Below are 14,431 nucleotides of genomic sequence, written 5' to 3'. Positions count from 1 at the left end.
CCCACGCAGGGAGGGAGAACGCCACGTGGATGTGAAGACCATTCCCCTGCCCGGGAGGGAGGCCGGGAGCAGCTCCTTTCCTCGCAGGCTCCGAGGGCAGGCCTTGCAGACACCATGATCCCTGATTTCCGGTCCTCAGCAGTAAGACAGGGCCTGTTTCTGTTGTCTAAGTCCACACTCTGGTCTTTTGTCTTCACTGCGGAGCTGGGGTGGGGTGGGCAGTGGCGTGTCCATACTGGGCCACATTGTATCACATTCAACAGGGACCTGGCGCTTCCAGAAGCTTCTTCAGTCCATGAAACATCACACCCCAGGAGGCTCCAAAACACAAAGCGTAAGAAATGCTGCCCACTGACGTCAGGCTGAGGCTGGGGCCACCTCAGCCGTGCTCAGGGCTCTGCAGAGTTCGAAGCCCCAAGTATTCAGCCATGGGGTCTCCTTCCAGCCACAGCTGGCAATGCGCAGAGATGCATGGAGATGCAGGGACAGCGGGCAGTCCCATGGGGACCTAGGCTAGGCGATGTCCCAGGATCCTCCTGGCAGCTCCTTACAGAGTCTGTTTGCTGGGCCTGCGCTGGGACTGGGGTGGGTGGACCAGTGCCCCCCACGTTCCCCAGGCAGTCACGTTCACCTGGAACCTGACTGAGCGCGTGACCTTATGTGGAAAAAGCATCTTTGCAGATGTGATGAGTGATCTGAGAAGAGATCATCCTGGAACAGGGTGGGCCCTAAACCTGGTGACAGGTGCATTTAGAGAAGATGACACAGAGAAGGCCACCTGCAGAAGAGACAGAGACAGGCATGGTGCTCCCAGGACCACCTGGAGCCCCGGGAGCCATTGGGGCAGGAAGGACCCACCTCAGAGCCCCGGGGGGGCACAGCCCGTGTGGATTTTGGGTTCCTGGCCTCTGGAGCTGGGGAAATAAAATTCTATGTTTTCAGCCTCTTGGTGTGTGGTCATTTCTTGCAGCAGCCCCCACGGAGGCAAACAGGTGCCACATGTGCCCCCAAATCTGGGAGATGACAGAGACCTGGGGAGGGCCCAGAGAGATGACCCTGGGGTTGAGGCAGAGTTAGAGCTTAACAGACACACAAACTGTAAGGTGAGCGTGGCGGGTGGGAGCAGAGGCACAGCCGCTGATCCACCGTGGGGGTGGAAAGGGACACAGGGGTATCAGTGAGAACCAGCCCTGGGACAGGCCTACGTTGACAGACACTGCAGCATTTGGGGATGACAAATTGCTTTTTTCGTTTTTTGTTTTGTTTTTTAAATAAAGGGGTGACTTCATCTGTGAGGGCAGATAAATGGGCCCAGCATGGTCAGGCTGCGAGCGGGCCGTGGGATCTCCCCCAGGTTGAGGCAAGGCTTGTTTTACATCTGGAGAGATCTGGCAGCACCAGCACCCCTTCCCCAAGGCCACACGGATCTCAGAATTGAGCCCCCAAAGCTGGGCTTTGGGTCCTCTCCCCACGTCCTCCACCGAAGTGCGGTCCCCACACAGCTCCTCTGTGGAATCGGAGGTCTCACCTCTCCGTGAATGGATGCCCCAGCCCCAGGCTCCTTGGGACGAATGCAGGCAGCTGCTGTAAAGAATCCCGCTGGGTGGCGGGGTGCTGACACCCGCTGTGCACACTGAGCGCCAGCTGTGTACCAGGCACTGTCCCAGGCCTCACAGTAGGGGAAGAAGGTGCAGGGGGGTCAGTCATTTGCTCAAGGCCACACAGCCCGCCGGTGGCAATGAGGATGCAGCCCCCGCAGTCTGGCCCCAGAGCTGACAGTCTGCGTCACAGCTGCCTTCTGACACCTATTGAAAGAGCTGTGTACACTCGTGTGGCACTCACGTGCGTCCACTGTCGATCTTGGACGCTGCTGTGAGACTGTTTGAGGCCGTATTTGGAGGCCTCGGACAGCAGAGATTCCACAGCAGTCATTCCTGGGGCCTGCTCCCTGGGTGCCCGTGGCCACACCCGGGGTTTTATTTACAGTGCCAACACCTATGCACGAGCTGGCAGGCCAGGCTGGTTTGGGACCTGCTGTGTCAGAAAGGGAGCGTGCGTGGAAGGAAGGAGAGACTTTTACATTGCAAGAGCAATGCTCAACACCTCCCCGAGGGACAGAGAGCCACCCACTGCCACCCCCAAGCCACAGGCTTGCCACTGAAGTGAGCTGTCACAAGGAGGATGTCCCAGGAGCATTTTTAACACAAGAACTCGAATGCCAGGAATCGAGTGGAAAAGATGGAGGAGCAACAGCCCCGGGGTGGGACTGGTGAGGAGGGGCCACGGCTCCACCACTCAGCAGCCCGGAGGATCTCCACCGGCCGCTGAAACAGAAGGCAACCTCAGAGACAGGCCAGGCTCAGAGCTACCCAGACTCCCCAGGCAGCATCTGGGTGTGTTTCCCTCACGCCGTTTTTCTTAGCGCACGCACACAGAGCCAAGAAGTACCCTGGGGACTGCCTGGAGGCCAAGGTCCACACACACGCAAACACACACACATGCAGACACATAAATAGCAGAAACTTGACCTCATTTCCGGGCTGGGCCAGAACATCAAGGGAAGGAGCCTCAGCGGGGCCAAGGAAGGAACAGCCTGACGTGGGCAAGGGAGAGCTCAGAGGTTCCGCCTAGCTGGAAATGCTGGGACAGGGGGTGGCGGGCTGGGGGACGGGTCGGATTCACCAGCACTTCTGCAAAGGGTCTGATGAGGTCCTGGGATGCTCAGTGGTGGGCAAACCCACGTAAACCATTGCGGACCAAGACACTGGCTGCCGTGAAACACCCACTCAACGCTCGGATACGGGGTTTGCCTTGTACACGCCGTGTGTTCAGCCCTGGCCTCAGGACCAGACGCTGGGGGTCAAAGCAGATAAGGCAGAGGTTCCCATCTGCACAGCTTTGAGAGGAAGCCAGATCGCTAAGCTTCGTGATCAGCAATGGCCACAGAAACAGAAGGACTTCCTTCTTGAAAATGAAAGCCTCAACTGAGAAAGAACAGGTAGTTGCAGGGGTCCAAACAGCTCCAAGCTGAAGGCTGTTTTACCTGAATTAAAAGCTCTGACATAAATATGTAAAGCTCAGTCGAAAGTCACCTATTAAAATTAAATTTAAATCAGCAAATTTAAAATCCTATTTTAAATATTAGCCATGTGGCTTCTGGCAGATGCCCATCAGACGGCTGCACACGATGAGAAATACGCGGCACCACTCAGCTGTGCACCTCCAGGGGCTTCCGTTGGGGCCTGGTTCTGACGTCTTTCTGAGATCCAGCAGTGACCTGGCTTCGGGCCAGCCTCCCCTTATCTGAATCTGTACTTGCCCTCACGCAAGCGGCATGCATGTGACAGTACCCATTCCATCTTCGTCATGCCCAAGAGTTTCAGCTCTGGGTTCTCTTCTGAAGCTGAAAATCTCTGGGAGGCCATTTCCCCCTTAAACAGTGGCGTCTAGATTGGAAAGGGGAGGGTGGGCGTTCCATGACTCAGGGGCTACAGGACAACAGAAGCAAATATAAAGGCTGGCTCTGATGGGGCATCTGCCTGGCTCCTGCCGTCACCAGGAGACGGATGGGTTGCTGAGTGATGCAGAGCAGGCGACACTCCTGAACTCTCAGGGTGATGAGGACAGTCCCATGTTCATGCATTTTCCAAAGGAAGTTTCTGGGACTGTACCAAGACCTCGCGTGGATACGTCGTCAGCGCTGGAATTTACTTAGCCGTTCTGAGCTGGTGAGCCAGAGGCATGAGAACTCTGCCTGGAGAAGTGGGTGCTCAACATGTGTGTCAATGCTTGGCCTGGACCTGGAGGAGTCCTTGCTGAATATGCTGTGCAGGACTCACAGTTCAGGGCTAGCGTTTGGCGCGAAAACCAGCCCACCGCGGGACATGAAAGCGTCTTAGCTGCAGCAGCCGAGTCCAGCAATGTGGACAGCCAGACGCATGCTTGGTGGAGGCAGCCAGCGGCCCCGTCCTGGTCTCAGGAATCAGTTCCCTCAAGGACAATGCTGCTGGGGCCCATGAGGACCATCCAGGCCACTCACATGTGGCTTTCCTTCTGGGATCTGCTAGCTTCTGAGATGGCCAAGGCAGACAAGCTCATGGCTCAGTGAGAAGGTGAACGTCGCCTCTGTGTTTGCTGCTAATGGTGCCTGGAGTAATGCTGTCTGGTCCGCGTTAAGGCGGGCAGCTCGGCGGCCCACACCTTTGGTTTCTTGGTCTCAGGCCCATTATGGATAAGCTGGTGTGGGATGGGATAAGGGAGTTTCAGGAGCTGGAAGGGCCTCATGGCAGCCCTATGTAGAGGCTGCCTGGCCCCTGGACTGGCCCCGCCAAGGGGAACAGGACATTGCAGCTGGGCTCAGGGAAGAAGGGAGGCCTGTTCTTTTGGTTCTTCTTTCTGGCACCCTGTGTGTGCCTGTGTGTGCACGGCTGTGTAGGTGCGTGTACAAGGCACATGTGCCTATAGTTTCTTTCCACTTGAAATTGGTTTTGAGAAAAAGGTGCATTAGCTTCCCAAGCTGGTCCCTGCAACAGTGAAGGATGGAGCCTCATCCTCATCCCAGAGCCACACCCTCAGCTTCCCCTGGAAAAGGCAGCGGCTTCTTCTGACGCATGGACACAGCCCCCACTACGGGGCTGGGGAGGGAGCTGCAGGCAGCCTTGACCCCAGACCAAATTCAAAGGACCTGCCTCTTCCAAAGGCCTCCTTCCAAGGGCCACGGGGACGTCATGACTATCCTCTCATCCCAAGCTGGCTGCATGGGTGGGTTGGTTTATACGCAGATAAGACTGCACCCGCTGATGTGGCCAAACTGCACCCCAGTGCTGCAGATGAGGAATTTGCAGGTGGGGTGATGTTGAGAGGCAGTTGTGGAAGGCTGGGCAGTGGCAGCCAGGTGGCAGAGGGGGGAGTGGGAGACCCGGGGTAGGGATGGGCCAGCCATGAAGTGCAGGAGACTGCACCCGCGGGAAGGACAGGCCAGCAGCCAGCCCCCAGGCTGCTCTGGCTCCTGTCAGCCTCCCAGCTCCAGTCCACTGTCATCCTCATCTGAACACCCTGACTGTATCTAACACCAGGGTATCTGCTTCCTGTCTTCTGCGGGGCCCACTCTACAGCCTCTGATGCCATGTGCGATGGTCTCAGGGTCAGGGCCAAGAGCACTGTAATGGTGAATTTCATGTGTCAACTTAAGTGGGCCCTGGGTGCCTAGACATTTGGCCCAGCATCGTTCTGGGTGTGCTGTGAGTGTTTCCAGGTGAGATTAGCATGTGAAGGGATGGTCCTTCGCAGGGAGGTGGGCCTCATCCAATCAGTTGGGGGCCTACAAAGAGCCAAAGGCTGAGTAAGAAGGCCTTCTCCGGTGACTGCTGCAGCTGGGACCTTGGTCTTTTCCTGCCTTTGGGCTTGGACTGAAATGCCAGCTCTTCTTGGATCTCCAGCCTTCAGGCTGGAACCTGTAGCGGTGTTTCTCCAGTTCTTGGGCCTTCAGACTCAGACTGGACCGAAACCATCAGCTCTCTTGGGCCTTCAGCTTGCCAACGACAGGTCTCGGGACTTCCCATTCCATAAGTGCGTGAGCCAGGTCTTCAGGATAAATCTCTTTCCACCTATCCTGTTGGTTGTGTTTCTCTGGATAACTCAGACGAATACAAGCCAGTCCTTCTATGCTTTGGCACCCACTTCCTAACGCCTGCTGTGCGGGAAACCCGGGCTTCAGGGACTCCCAGGACACCGTCGCACCCGTGAGGAGCCCAGCGGCAGTCACTCGAGAGCAGGGCGCAAAAGCTGCCCATGGCTGCAAATCAGAACCACCTGGGCTGCAGAGACCGGTGGGGACAAGAGGCACGGAACCTGGAGTCCACTCCAGGCACCATCCAAGGCCCTGGGAGCTGGGCTTCGGGAGGAAGCTCTGACAGAACACCACTGCCATTGCCGTCCGGGAACCTTCCGGAGGCCTGAACCAGCTGAGCTCTCCTGTCCACACACAGTCACTGAAATCTGCCCCATTAAGGGAGGAGGGTCCATCACCTCCACGGCGTAGGGCCCTCTCCCATGGCCTTGTACTCCAGACGGCTGCTCCAGAATGAGGGACAAGGTCTTCCCCGGGGTTCTAGCCACACGGCTCCCATGCAGCCGGCAGGTGGGAAGGAGCCCCTGGAAGCAGAGCCTGCCCATGTGCCCAGGCCTGGAACCCTGACTGGTGGCCCTGTCTGCAAGCCACTCCAGGCCCCCTGTGGCTGCCCCACCCTGGGACACCCACTCACCTCTGGGCCTGTCCTTTCCCTGCCACCCTGATGCCTCCATCCATGGGAGATCATCTAAGACCAGAGGAAGCCGAGCGGAGCCTTAGGTGGCTCTCAGCCCGAGAGAGACACAAACCACCCCGCCCCTCCTGTGCATCGACAGAGCCAGCTGCCCTTTCCCTGGGAGTTTAGCCCCCTCAGGCCCTGTCCCTGCTCTAACCCACAACAACCCCGCAGGGGAGGAAGGGGGAAAGTTGCTGCCAGAGGCCTTGGCAGCCAGGGCGTGAATTAGGCCAAGGCGATGAGCCGGGGGATAATGTGTCCCTGGAGCGTCCGGCCGAGGGCAGGCCTGGGGAGGGTGTACGCATGCATGTGCACCGTGTATGTGTCTGTGCCCGCTCTTTTAGGAGGAGGCCATGGGGGCCAGAGTTCTCTTCCAATTTCCTCATGCTGGCCTGGCCAGTCAGCTGCATCCCCGGGATAAGAGGTCGACTCCTCTGCTAGGGTCTTTTAGAGGTGAATCCAGCTGACTTCTGCCTCCCCCTCCTCTCAAGCCAGGACAGTGGCCTGTGAGGAGCCAGTGGCTGCGTGCGGGTAGTTGACACGGCCTGGCTTATGGGAACTGGGGTGCCAGCCTGTATCCCCGTGTGCGGGCAGCTGACACAGCCCAGCCTGTGCCACTTCTAGAAGCCTACCTACTTCCCCAGGCCCCATCCACTTACTTCCCAGTCTGGCTCTCTGCAAAGTGCTCTCAGCGCAGCACGTGGAAAGGACGCAGCATCTCTGAGAGACCTATTTTAAGCCTGCCAGCCCCTGGGCCTGACCTGCCTGACTTACTGTGGCCCAGCAAATGTTCCCAGGGAGGCTGGAGCTGGGCTGGGTGGGTAGCACCCCCTCCACATTAGGGGATGTCCCAGGCCCGGCTTTCAGGCCCCACTCAGAATTTGGAGGCCAGGCAGGACCACAGGGTCTTGGTTCTCCTTTCTCTTCAGATTCCAGCCCAGGTACTGCCTGACAAAGCTGAGTCCCTCCCCCTGGCACCTGACGGCTCTGAGGCTGCCCTGAGCACCTGCCTGCTCCCCACACCGTCCTCAGCTGCCTCCCCTGCCACACCAGCCCCCTGTGACACCTGGGACTCTCTCCTCTGTCTCCAAATTCACCCCGGGGTCTCTTCCTCAAGCTGGGTAAATGAATGAAGGGAGCTTTCACTTCTTTAGGTTGAGGCACAGACTCTGGGAGCAGCATCTGGGGGCCTCAGCTGTGCCTGGTGCACCCCAATTTGCATACCTGGTGACCTCGCATAGGCGAGCAGGCAGGAAGCCATTGCTTTGCATGGGGCCAACAATGAAGGACTGTCTGAGTGAGAGGGAGCTTGGGCGCGGCAGCAGGGCGGGCCCAGACAGACCCGTCCCTCAATCTAGAGGTCCCTACTTGCACCCAGTCTCCGCCCACTGAACCTGGGTGTGCAGGTTTACTCTTCCTTCCGACTCATCATCCCATCCATGGAACTAAAAGCTTCCTGCCATTTGAGGGCATGTTTGAGAAGAAGAGAGAGGGTGGCTCCAAGCCACGCAGGGCATGGGGGGGGGCTCTCTCTGCCTCAGTTTCCCCCCATAACAGAGACATCATGAGAATGGGAATGAGCCACTGAGCGGCCTATTCAAAGTGGGCCCAGTCAGCACTGGAGTTTATGGAAAACAGACTCAGAATGGAAATCCATCCTGTCCGGCCCCGGAGCCCCGCAGGCCCTGCCTGCCGCAGATGTGCACAGCTGCCCTACCCTCCTCAGCCTCCTTCCATGGTTGCAGTGGAAGTGGCTTGCCTTGCCCATGCTCAAGACCCCCACTGTGCCTCGGCTACTGGTGAGTGAAGGTGTAAGTGATGCCACAACTCAGTTTTTCCTGCATGTGGGGTCCCCTTTACAGACCCGTGGTATTCACAGCTCTCCTTGTTCTCTGGGGAAGGGGAAAGGACCTCCCGGTTCTCAGGCTAGTCCTTGGGCACAAAGCCTGCTTCCCAGCCTGTTGTGCAGAGCAGCCAGGGCCTTGGGACTCCTGAGGGTGAAGGTGAGGAGGTGGGGGATGCCCATGACCTCCCTCCTCCAGGAGAACCCTGTGCACCACAGGAGGCAGAGCAGGTGGTGGGAGGGAAAAGCGGGCAGCTCAGAGGGCCCGCCAGCAAAGGGGCTCAAATCTGATCGCCAACCTGTGGGAGAGACAAGACCCAGAAGGGCCTTCGGGGGGCTTGAGAGGCTACGGGATGCAGGTTCTGTCCAGATGAGGGACCTGCCTAGCACAGCTGGGCCACTCTCCTTCCAGGTGGCCTCCTAGGCCCATGGGTCCAAGTGTCAGGTCTGCAGTGTCTCCTGAAGGGCAGAGCCCAGTGGCAAATGCAAGGGCCCCAAGTGAGCCTGGGGCAGACTGGATACCACATGCCACCCAAAGCATCCCAAGCTCTCCCTGCGGCTTGGACCAGAGGGGCAATGCCTCAGGTCCCCCCCCAAGTCTTGCCAGATTTAAAACAAACACCAAGAAAAGGTAAGGTCTGTGGGCAGGAGGGGCCTGGGTGTACACGGCAGGGAGAGGAATCTGGGTTCTCTGGCATCCATATGCGACCCCGGCCAGTGGTGGCAAGTCTCACCCTACGCTTGGGCTACACGAAGAGTGGCTTCTGCAGAAGGCATGTGGTTTTAAAAAGCAGACACTTTCCCCCGGAAATGTAGTCCCAGGGTCTAATTCTGTGTGATGCTGGTGGGAAGGAGCCTACGGAAAAGAATTGAAGGGTGGGAGACAGCTGGAGACCCCAGCATCTGAGGACAGCAGGTAGCCTGAAGGGCCGGCAGGGGCCAGAGAAAGAAGCAGGGTCCCTGGGACCAGTTTGTTCTTTGTGGCCCCAGTCTGCTTCCTCTGCAGAGACCCACAGGAGGACAAGCCCAGAGACTGTTGTCCCAGAAGCAGGGCCAGTTTCCTCCCCACACCCCTAGCAGGGCCAAGGCTCCAAGTCACCCAGAACTTGTTAACCTAGCATGTGAGTTGCTGGCGCCTCCCTCCCTGTTCAAGGGTGCAATCCCCACGTGCCTGTGGTTCCAACAAGTGGGCAAGACCCAGATCCTGCCCGAAGTCAGCTGACACTCAGTAAGCTTGCTGGGGGCCAGACAGTGGTCCGTGTCCCAGAACGAAAGCAACAGCAAGGTCCGAGGACTGTCCCATGTCCTTGTCCAAAAGCCAACAGTGTGCACCTTGCCACTTGCGAAAGAGGCAGTCACATGGCAAGTGAGGGAACGTTTTGTGGCCTCTGTCCACACCCCGCTGGAGGAAGCAGGAGGGCTGGCCTGGCGTGGCTCCCTCCCGGCCAGGTGCTCCCAGGGCCCCGCTCCCTCCTGCCCCCAGCACCAGGCTGCACACTGACTTTTCTGTGGCTCATCTCTGACCACCTACAACCAACCGCTGGGGAGAGCACCAGGACCCAACATGTTCTGGTCGACCAGTCCAGAAAGCCAGGAATGTATATTGGCTCAGCAGTACCCACCCCAGAAATGGATTAACACTCATGGAGACATCCAGATCAAGGACACTGTAGGCACAATACTAAATTCGATAAGTTAACTTTTCATTCTACAATGGGCTGAGAAAAACTTTGCCATCTGGAAGTCAGACCGACCTGGAACCAAAACTGCAATGGGGCTTGGTCAAGCCAAGGGGCCCCTCAGAGCCCCGAGGAGAGCCAGTCTCTCTGGGCTTAGTCACTGGAGTCACTTGCTCTAGCAAGGAGAGCACGTCCATCCACCTGGCCACCCTTCACCCGGCCCAGCCTGCCCTGCCTGCCACATGCCAGCCAGCTCTCCACCATGGTAGGGACTTGCCCAGCACCTGCTTTGGGGGCCACACCCACAGATTAGGTCATGGCCACTCGGGAGGGAAGCTCCCTCATGAAGAATTTTCCAGGCACCACCTGCTGACCTTGCCCAGCAGGAAGGCAGGACATAGCCTGCCAAGCGCAGTCAGGGCAGCCTGACCGGTCAGCATCCAGGTCTCACCAAGTGGCCGGCCTCTGCCCTCACTCCCTGCAGCAGCACAGAGGAAAGTCTCCGCCCGAGCGACATCCTACTGGTGTCCTGCAATCACCGAAACCCAGAACAGATGCTCTGGCCCGGTAACCGCAGGCCCACCTCTTGGAACGCTGCTCTGGGTCTCTGGCCTGCCCCCTCCCACCACCACAGTTGCCTTTTGCCTCTTTAAGAACAGAGTCGTAAAGCAGGAGCCCAAGCCTGGATCAGACAAACCTGGAGTCAGACCTCTTCAGCACCTATGAGCTGTGTGGCCTAGAGTCAATCACTTAACCTCTCGGTGCCTCAGTTTACTCATTTATAAAGTGGGAGTGATAATGGCCACCTCGTGGGGTCGTTAGGGACTGAATGAGAGGATGCTTAAAGCAGGGGTACCATGCCCGGCACATTCCAGCACTCAACACCTCACCTCGGCTGTCACTGGTCTTTGTCATTATTACCAGATTCACAAGTGGAACCGGCTAAGACCAAGGAGCTGTCCTCTGAGATCCATTTGCTCTGCGCTGCTGGGAATGAAAGCCTCGCTGACAACGGGCTCCACAGAGCCAGTTTCTGATTAGATTGAGGTAACCCAAGTTCCAAAAACCACAGCTGAGGAGCAGCAGCTGACAAGCTGGTTGCATCGATGTGGAAAACTACCGCGTTCCAGCCGCCTCCAGACGGAAACAGGACGCATAGCCTGGTCCCGCGGCAGCTCCAAAGAGGGCCTTGCACGCCAAGCGGGGTACCCCCCAGCCTGAGGGTTCATCAACCACGCAGACCACATGGAAACCTAGCTGAGCTTCTCTCTCCCCTCGGGGCGCCAATGAGGGAGGCGGTTTCTCCCTTGGAAGTGGAAGTCAGATCTGCTCCCGGGTTCCCGGTCTAGGGCCGGTCTAGGGCAGCTAAGCCTGCCTGCTCCTTCCTTTACATCCTCCCTGGCCAGGGGCGCCCAACAGCAACGCGAGGGCACCCGACCTTCTGCCTGCACCTGGGGGCGCCCGAGTTCCCCCAAGCCAAGGTCAAGACGTCGCGTGGTGGGGCAGGGAAAGGGGCACTGCCACTGCTGGAAACCAGCCCCGTGCGCTCCGCCCGCGCTACCCTCCTGGAGGTGTCTCGAGCGCCTCTGGCGCGAACAAAGCCCGGCCGCCCCCGAGAAACTTCCGTGCATGAAGGTTTCCTCCTTGACTCGGCAGCAGCGGCCGCCGCAAGTAGTTGACTCCGCAACCCTGGAGCTCCACGGAGGCGCGTTTGTCCCCAGCTGGACCTGTGGTGCCTGCACCTGCGCGCGCTCCCGGCCACCTGCCCAGGTCACCCGCCCCGGCCACTCCGACAGTCCCCGCCAGGGCCCCAGCCCCTACTCACCCGCTTCCTCCCCGCACCCGCTGCAGCGGTCCTCCTGCGGGCGACTCGGGAGCTCCTACCTGCGTAGCCGGCTGCGGGAAGCGGCCAGTGTGGCCTCCGATTCCGCTCGGTCCTGCCCTCCCCCGCGGAGGGGCTCGGGGCGCTGAACCGGTGCCCAGGCCTCCCGCCCCGGCGCTCCAGCCCCCGCCCACGATGGCGGCACCTGCCGCGCTCCCACGCCACCGGGTCGGGCCCTGCGCACCCGCGCCCGCTCCCCGCTCCCTGCGCGCTCACCGTCCTCTTCTCCAGGGCCTGGCCGCCGCGCAGCGCTGCGCTCCACGCTCTGGCCTCCCCGGCCGCCCGCGCCTCTTCATTCATCGGCTGGGGCCGCCCCCGCCGCAGAGGGAGGGGCGGGGTTTCCTGCGCGGGGTCCGCCTCACCCCCCACGGCCAATGGCAGCGGCGTCCGGGGCCCCACCCCTGAGGGCACAGAGGCGGGAACGCGCGGCGGGGTACCAGGGCGTGTCTCTCCCGGGCGCCGCCGCTTCCCGGAATCCCCGCTCCAGCTCCAAGGACCGGCATCGCTGCCGCAGCCGGGAAGCCGAGAACGCGCGGTGGCGACGCCGCCCCAGGCCACGCGGCGAGGCGGTTCCGCGCGGACTCGGGATTCGCTCCTGGGCGCTGTGGGGCCGAGTGGAACGAAGCCGCCGTTTTTCGGCTCCGCCCTTCGGAAAGGCCGCCGCAGGGTCTGGGCCACGTGGGACCCGCGGCGGAGGGGCTGGGGGAACGTCACGGGCGGCCCTGGTGAAGGTGCCCGCCGCCCCCGGCCTGAACCCCAGGTCCTGTTCTGGCACGCGCCCCACCTGCGCGCACGGTGAGACCGGCGCCCTAACCTGGGAATCCGGGGGATCTCCAGCCCGCTGCCTTTTCCATAACACCATCCTCTTTTTCATGTTAGCACTGAGGGTGGAAGGCAGGGAGGTGCCAGCCACGTTCCCTTCCACAGAGGGAATTCCCTGTTGGAATTCCTGCCCCGGCTTCCTGCCGTCTGTTCTGGAATACATTGCCCCAGGCCTCCGAGCCTCAGTTTCCTCGTTTGTAAAATGGGGGCGATGACAGAGCGTCCTCAAAGGGGATAAGACGGAAGAAGTTGGCTCATATCAGGGTTCATAATTGTTGCCGAGTATTAACAGGTAACCACAGTCACACTCCACAAAGCTTCCCTTTTAGTGTCAGTGAAACTAATTTAAAAGAAGTTTCCGAAAGTCAAGCGTGTGTGTGTGTGTCCTGAGATAAGTCAGGTAAGGGGGAAATGACCACCCCACGACCGCAGGCTGGTGAGGAAGTCCCAGCCACGGAGGCGGTGCTGCAGGACCTGGCCTGGTCGCATAGGGTAGGGGTGGGTTCACCTGGAGAGGCCAAGGAGGTGCTGAGGCTTGTGAGAAAAGGCCCACAACCCCATGCGGTTATTTATGAAGTGGTTTTCCTTCCTCCAGGGCTTGGGGCTTGTGTCCACTGGCATCTGGTCCTGGGACCCCCTGGTGGTGTCCTCAGGGCTCCCGCTGTCCCAGGCCGGCCTCCACTTCTGGAAGCAGATGGGAGGCCCACTGCTGTTGGGTATATCCGCTTCCATTCCTGACACTGCCCTTTAAGAGAAAACACTACCCGCATTGTTCCCAGATGAAGAGGGTCCCTCCCAGAGGGTGAAGCACCGCCACAGGGGCTCGCGGCCCTGCCAGGAGTGGAAGGTGCACATCCAGAAGTATATCCCCTGCGAAGGAAGGGGGCTGAGCTTCACTGCAGACCTGGCCTCAGGTGCAGAGTCTGCGGGAGCAGCATTTCCAGGCAGACCTGACAGAAGGTGCCTTTGAGAGGTAGTGAGCTCCCTGTTAAGGAGGCGTGTGAGCAGAGATAGCCCATCTTCTGGTGATAATGCTGGAGAAGCACTTCGAATGTCAGAAGCATGATTGGACTCTGTTTCCAAAACTCACTTCTGGATTCTATCCCCTCAAAACATTATTTACACAATGTTTTTCCTTTAAACAATTCACATATTTGGTTAAAAGGGTAAGTTTATTTTAAAAGGTCAGTGTCAATTACCACAAAGAGGTTACCATAAAAATAGATAAAAAGAAACAAAATGATATTAAACTCTAGCCAAATACTGCTGCCTGTGGAGTGTTCCCGGCCTCAGGCCTGCCTTAGGCCCCACCAGGCATTCTTTGGGATTCCTGCATAGGCACCATTGGAAATGTAAATCCAGAGCAAACATTTCGGGTACATTCATGCAAACACAGGCCCTCAGTCCTGTCCTCAAAGGCAAACCTGGTACCCAAGCTCCCCAAGAGGCTCCTAGGAGCCCCAGGAGGCCTTCACCCAGGCCTCACCTGTGCGAGCTGCCGGAAGGGTCCTGCCGCAGGCCATCAAGGTGGTCTGCAGGTCTGGCCCAACTCCAGGCCCCACATGGTGGGGTCCATCTGCACCAGTTTTCGGGAGCTGACTCTGTCCTTACTCTTGCCCTAGAGGACTGGGGTCAGCTACAGAGCACAGCAGTGTCTTGGAACAAGGGCAGCCTGATTATGTGCCCTGGAACATACTGAACTCAATAAGTTCTATCCCAGCAGGGCTTTTTTTCTTTCTTTTCTTTTCTTTTCTTTTTTGAGAGGAAATAATTAAAAGAAAAGAAAGCAAGAACCCCCTGGCTCCCCTGTGGCCTTGCAGGGCTGCACCGCTGCCTGTCAGGGCGGCTTCAGGAGGCTGGGAACAGATGCTGCGTGTTTACTGGCCACTTACTGTTCTCT

At 58.8% G+C, this 14,431-nt stretch overlaps 1 protein-coding gene across 3 annotated transcripts in view; it reads right to left on the bottom strand.

Moving 5' to 3' along the window:
* The window catches only part of SLCO4A1 (solute carrier organic anion transporter family member 4A1), a 28,863-nt gene extending 16,833 nt beyond the window's left edge, over positions 1-12,030 (bottom strand). For all 3 annotated transcript variants that reach the window (XM_017881203.1, XM_017881205.1, XM_017881204.1), the window contains exon 1: positions 11,926-12,030. In XM_017881203.1, the coding sequence (XP_017736692.1) occupies positions 11,926-12,005 (80 nt within the window). In that variant the 5' untranslated portion in view covers positions 12,006-12,030. The remainder of the gene's footprint in view (positions 1-11,925) is intronic.
* Positions 12,031-14,431: the final 2,401 nt, after the last annotated feature.

Source organism: Rhinopithecus bieti, unplaced genomic scaffold (genome assembly GCF_001698545.2).
Source record: "Rhinopithecus bieti isolate Rb0 unplaced genomic scaffold, ASM169854v2 scaffold_12573, whole genome shotgun sequence".
NCBI lineage: Eukaryota > Metazoa > Chordata > Mammalia > Primates > Cercopithecidae > Rhinopithecus > Rhinopithecus bieti.
The sequence above is the reverse complement of the archived record's forward strand: the minus strand, read 5'-3'. Positions and strand labels throughout refer to the sequence as shown.